We start from the raw sequence: 6,504 nt of genomic DNA on the forward strand, positions 1-6,504 counted from the left end.
CAGGGCAGCGGGTTTATTAGCAACGAAGAATGTTTACATTACATTTACATACATGTGGGGATTTAGCTTGAGCTAGCTGGAGAACGTGCATATATGTGCTGTGGCTCATTGTTAACTAAAGCAATTATCCATCATGTGCTTCCCTAGCCTGCAAGCTAATTATCTAGCTAACAAATGCATATTTAGCCTATAATTGATTCAAAGATGGTTTTCAATTGGAGAGAAACACATGGAAGGAAAGCATGACAAGTCAAGTCAAATAGCAATATATATGCATGAGATTATGTACTGTTTATAGACAAACTCATCCAGTAGCCTATACAAATAGCGATATGGGTAACACATTTTTGTCAGGCAATAAATAGAACGGCTGCTAGGGCCACATTTAAAACCATACCAGTAGGCCTATTTTATAGTTGTTCAATTGACCTTACAACAGCATGAATATAACAGTGACAGCGTTTCTGTAACTTCTTCTGACAGGTGATTGTCATCCACAACTTGCAGCTGCACAAAATGATTTCAGAGACTGAAGGAATTGCACTGAGATTGCATCTTGTGCCAAGAAGGCTCCCCCCCAATCAAACTGTGGGGACTCAGAGATAAGATATTCTGGTGTGGAGCACCACTCTCCTTTACTGTAAACTTCACATCACATGTTTAGTCTGACCACCGCCCTGCTATTCAGAAGTGCAACTAGAGAGAGAACATTTCAGATAAAAATCATCCGTCTTCTTTCGTCCTCAGTAGTAATAGCTGCCGAATGCCGCCGCCACACAGAACAAGCTGTCCTAAAGAGGAAGAGAAAGTATGCATTAACTTATGGATGACGTAATAATAATAATAATAATAATAATAATAATAATATATTTGATTTATATAGCGCCTTTCTCAGACCCAAGGACGCTTTACAGATTTCATAGACAGACAGAACAGAAAAACAAAACAAAGAAACAAAGACAACGAGAGTGACAAAACTAGACTAGAGGCCAAAGGCCTTAGAGAACAGGTGGGTTTTGAGGGCTGATTTAAAGGTGTCCAGGGTAGGGGCATTGCGGAGAGTTCTCCCCACAGCGAGATGCAGGGTGGGGGTGGATGTGCTGCCAGGGCTTGGTGTGGGTGAGGACCCTGGCAGCAGAGTTCTGCACATACTGGAGCCTGTCCAGGGCTTTGCTGGGAACCCCGAACAGGACTCCATTGCAATTGTCCAGACGGGAGGTGACGAAGGCGTGGATGAGGGTTTCGGCCACGGAGTCAGTGAGGGAAGGTCGTAGTCTGGCGATATTTCTGAGGTGAAAAAAGGCGGATTTTGGTGACAGATTTTATGTGTGACTGGAAGGAGAGGATGGAGTCCAGGATGACGCCCAGGTTGCGGACTTCGGAGGATGGGGAGATGGAGCAGCCGTCGACCTCAAGGATGAAGTCACCAACCTTCCGGAGCAGCGCCTTGGGTGCCACAACCATGAGCTCTGTTTTCTTACTGTTGAGTTTGAGAAGGTTAGATGTCATCCAGGTTTTTATTCATGCAGGCAGTTGACAAGGCACTGGGGGGGAGAGCAGAGAGGATGGGGTGGAGCTGAGATACATTTGGGTATCGTCAGCATAGCAGTGGAAGTTGAAGCCATGATGACGGAGGATCTGACCGAGGGGGAGCATGTAAATGGTGAAGAGGAGTGGTCCGAGTACAGAGCCTTGAGGCACGCCTTGATTGACTGGGGCTGGGGGGGAACTTGAGTCGTTGATGGAGACAAACTGTTCCCTGTTTGAGAGGTATGATTTGAGCCAGGAGAGGGCTGTACCAGTGACACCTAGGTGGGTGGAGAGGCGGTTGAGTAGGATGGTATGAGAGACAGTGTCGAAGGCCGCGGAGAGGTCCAGGAGGATAAGGATACTGAAACGGCCCGAGTCAGCAGCAATGAGGAGATCATTGATGATTTTAATGAGGGCGGTTTCTGTGCTGTGGTGTGACCTAAATCCAGATTGTAGGGGTTCATAGAGCTCATGTTTGGTCATAGGGGAAAGTATGCATTAACTTATGGATGAGGTAAGGGAAAGAATGCATTAACTTATGGATGACGCAAGGGAAATAATACATTAACTTATGGATATGGTATGGGAAAGTATGCATTAACTTATGGATGACGCAAGGGAAATAATACATTAACTTATGGATGACGCAAGGGAAAGTATGCATTAACTTATGGATGACGCAAGGGAAATAATGCATTAACTTATGGATGAAGTAAGAGAAAGTATGCATTAACTTATGGATAATAATAATAATAATAATTTATTGAATTTATATAGCGCTTTTCCGAGGCTCAAAGACGCTGACAATATAGGGGATATGGGAAACACAAAAACAACAAGTAACATGGAACACAGAGTCAGCGAACGGGGAGGGAGGGGGGGGGTGGTGTAGAGTCCGGTGTCGATGTTGCTGGGAGCCTCGATGGATGTAGCGGCGGCGGCGGAGAATGCCTGCCTTGGTGGCGGCGGTGGCAGCAGCAGCAGTGAGGCGATGGTTGTGGTTCAGTGAGTGTAGGTCAGTGGCAGTATAGGTGAGACGAGAGAAGGGCAGGGGGAGGTGGGGGGCAGGTGAGATGGCCGGGAGTCCAGGGCAAAACGACAGGAGCAGCAGGAGGGCGAAACCAAGCTGAAGATGAAACCAGAGCGACAGCGCGGTGCCGCCGTTGCCGTTGTCATCTGTATTGCCAGCCTGGGACCGAACCCGCGCGGCCGGCCAGCCTAGCCGTGCCATGCCAGCGACCAAATCCCGCAGTAGTGAGTAGTGGATGACGCAAGGGAAAGTATGCATTAACTTATGGACGTTTTTTGCCACTGCCAGCAGAGCGGCCAACTGCGTCTCAGATGAGACTGGAAGGTAAAAGGCTCACGTTCATGAAGATGTCCTGAGCGTAGCTGTCTGTGTCCGCGTCCCAGAGGCACCTGGCTGCCATCCTGGGTGAGACAGGAAGAGGGACAGTGATACATCTATGTATACAAAGACCAGGAAGCACAACATAAACCAATCACATTCAAGCACCTTTCAAGGACTTTCAAGACTCAATTCCCTCAAATTCAAGGACCCAACACGGCATAGTTTGAGACAGATCTAGATGAGAATTTATATAACAGGAACTCTCCGCTCACAGACAACAATTAAAAAGAGAGGCTTGAATGTGTGAACACTAGATGGTCTCTTGCCTGCTCTACCACAGCACAGCAAAACAATATATTGTGAAATATGTGTCAAGTTAAGCAATACAGAGACTCAAAGAGAGAGGGAAATTCAAGCACTTTCAATGACCCATGTCTATTTTCAAAAACTTTTAAGACCTTGATTTTTTTTCTTCAAATTCACAAACTTTCAAGGACCCGTGGGAGCCCTGATCAAACAAGACCAGGAAGCCCAACATAAACCACGCAGCTTGAATTCACACGCCACCAGAAGATGTTGTGCATGCTCCGTCTTCAGAGTCTAGGGCACATGTGAATTCAGTTGAATTCATACAGTGCAATAGCCTAAATCAGAGGTTTTCAAAGTCCAAGACAGTGAGCCTCCCCTAAGAGAATTGTGACATACAATCCCTCCCCCCCCCCCCCCTACTATAAAACAGGGTGCAAGGCTACATTAATTGAATTTATAGAATGCAATACAGCCTGCAATGTCCTCAAATAGAGCATACATCTCTCTCATTAGCCTATTTCTTTACATTTTCTTTGTCTTTAAACAAAAAAATCACATTTCATTCAAAAACATTAAACCAAATGTTATTGGACACAGCAGGCTCCGCACCTCCGTTGAAGCTCTCTGGCGCCCCCCTGGGGAGGCGAGCCTCACACTTTGAAAACCCCTGGCCTAAATCAATAATCGGTCGATTAGGAATCTGTTTTAGTGCAAACGTTATGAAAGTGTGCGTGTGTGTGTGTGGGTGTGTGTGTGTGTGTGTGTGTGTGTGTGTGCGTGTGTGTGTGTGTGTGTGTGTGTGTGTGTGTGTGTGTGTATGTGTCTGTGTGTCTGTGTGGCACCAATCCAACTCACTTGACACCTTCTCCACGTTGCTCTCCAATAACCACTTGTACAACGAACTTGTACCGGTCAAAGCCCGCCTCTGTTATGGAAATAGATGAGTGAGTGTAATAATATAGTAGTGGGATGAACATCACAACGACAATAACCTTTAAATCTGACTCGCAAAGGTACTGTACTGTTAAGGAAAATATCCTAAGAGGACTTGGCAGTTAGCAGCCTATAATTCACTGCTCTGTTTGTTACTCACCCTTCAGTTTGTCCTTGATGCTGTCTGCCAGGGTGCGGGACAACATGGGAACCTCCTCTGGGTCGTACTGCAGGCCAGAGAGGTGTTGCTTCAGAATGTCCCGGATGCACTCTTTAACAACACCTGCTTTGAACCTGGAGGAATGAATGCACTCTATAACTACACCTGCTTTGAACCTGGGAGAAGGAATGCACTCTTTAACAACTCCTGCTTTGAACCTGGAGGAAGGACACAGTCGTTATATCACAGTAGCTACCGTACACTATCATTTGCTACTCCGATCCCATCAACCTTGGCCCCGAAAGTGTGGGTGAGCTGAGCGGTATGGTGGAGGTGAAAGCATCGCAATGCAAGGTTATGAGAGAGAGAGAGAGAGAGAGAGAGAGAGAGAGAGAGGTGTGTATAGAGCTCTCAGGTCTTCTGACGCTGGTTTTCTCTGTGTACTGTGTTTGTCTATGTACAAAAGAAGAGATTTGGTGAGGCTGCATTCTCATTGTATGCACCCAGATTGTGGAATGCACTGCCAGTTTACATTAGGGATGCAACCTCAGCAAATATGTTCAAGTCAAGACTAAAAACCCATCTTTTTAATATTGCCTTTAAATGACTAAATGATTAAATTATGATTATGTAATGATTGGAGCACTTTGAGCTGCAACGTTTGCAGGAAAAGCCCTATAGAAATAAAAAGTTATTATTATTATCAGTGTGTTGGAATCAATCAATCAACACTAGACTGAACAAGTTGGATATGCCTGATGCACTACTACTATACAACATGATATCCGTGAGTTGAAAACCAGCTTGGAATACAAACAAGAATAAGTTGCTCTCTATATTAAATGCATGTCATCTGTCTAATTGTTCCCACAAGAATACGTTTAGGCAGTGATGGTACTACTTCTGTGACATGCATTGATCATATTTAGGCTATACAAATGTTCTTCTGTTCTGAACATTGCTCTAAGACAGTCTCTGTCCCTGTAGGTGTCGGTGACCACAACATAATATCTGTCCCTAGAAAGACACAGGATCCTCAAGTTAAAGCCACTTTGACACGGTATATATGACATTCAACGAGGTTTGTTGTGTTGATGAAGTTGTCTAGTGTAGATTGGCACATGGTCGTGTGTAGCAGCGAGACGTCTTAGGTCAACTTACTTGTGCTGATAGTTTGGTCTGATGAGATAGGTGTTTCCACTGGGCTCAGATCCCGTCATTCTAACTACAGTTTTACGAGCTTAGAGCTTAGAGCGATACAGAAACGAGAGAAGTAAGTCTGCTAAATTAGCCTAGCTTGCTAGCCCTGCGCGTAGGGGTTACCATAACAACGATATTTGCATATTATACAGGGCGAAAAACAAAGAGCCAATCGCATCGTTCTCACAGCGCCAGGGGGCGGGTCTAAAGAGAAGGAACGACGCGTCATGTTGTCAATCAACGTTGTACGGCTGCGTTCGTAAATTCGCTCTGGAATTTGATCAGCACTTATGGAATGCCTTTTGTCCAATCAAATGACTTGGTTTACCTTTATGACGTTGAACCCAGTGTGCGTTCCGGAGTTCTCAGAGAGAATTTACGAACGCGCCCCATTAAGTACACGATCTGGGATGTGTTTAGCTGTTCGATGGTCTTATCTTATAATAACGTAAAATATAAGGTTTCATTTCGTTGTTTGTAAACAATATTGTTGTGAATAAACCGTGTAGCTTCGGAATATGTTTAAGGGTTAACCCTAAGCGGAATATGTTTATTTTCCCAGCCCCATCTCTGAAATATCAAAATAAGAGTTTTGGCCAAAGAACTATCCGCTTGTTAAGTCGTGACGTGTTTCCGGGTCCAACGTTGGCTGAGGCGCTGTCTTCGAAATGCCGAAATAATAATAATAATTAATTATATTTATATAGCGCTTTTCCGAGGCTCAAATACCCTGACAATATGGAGAAAACGGGAAAGTGCTGTGTCCCTTGTTATATGAATAGATCCGAGTCTAAAAAACGATTAAACTGTAATTCTACCGCTGTAGTTCACAGGTGCTCTGGTGCGGGAAATTTCAGGTTTGGACTCGAAAATGGCTAAACGTCACTTTTGACGTCAGACTTAACAAGCGGATTGTATTGAGGATGTGTTGTGAATCCTTCATCGGCTCCGCCCCCTCCTGCCTCGTTGGCGCTCGTTGAGCCTCATCAGGCTCAAGTGGAGACAGCTGGGTCCAGCTATC

General features: G+C 45.1%; 1 protein-coding gene across 2 annotated transcripts; it reads right to left on the reverse strand.

Moving 5' to 3' along the window:
* Window positions 1-221: 221 nt before the first annotated feature.
* On the reverse strand, window positions 222-5,538 carry dynlt2b (dynein light chain Tctex-type 2B). 2 transcript variants are annotated; one of them, XM_080537117.1, is made up of 5 exons: window positions 5,445-5,538; window positions 4,284-4,417; window positions 4,046-4,115; window positions 2,898-2,961; window positions 222-791 (listed from the first exon to the last, which is right to left on the reverse strand). In XM_080537117.1, the coding sequence occupies exons 1-5, from the start codon at window positions 5,501-5,503 to the stop codon at window positions 744-746; spliced, it is 375 nt and encodes a 124-aa protein (XP_080393243.1). In that variant the 5' UTR covers window positions 5,504-5,538; the 3' UTR covers window positions 222-743. The 2 variants fall into 2 exon arrangements, with proteins under 2 accessions (XP_080393243.1, XP_080393244.1); XM_080537118.1 differs by lacking the exon at window positions 2,898-2,961.
* Window positions 5,539-6,504: the final 966 nt, after the last annotated feature.

The sequence above is a fragment of the Nansenia antarctica genome (genome assembly GCF_963989245.1).
Source record: "Nansenia antarctica genome assembly, chromosome: 1".
Lineage (NCBI taxonomy): Eukaryota > Metazoa > Chordata > Actinopteri > Argentiniformes > Microstomatidae > Nansenia > Nansenia antarctica.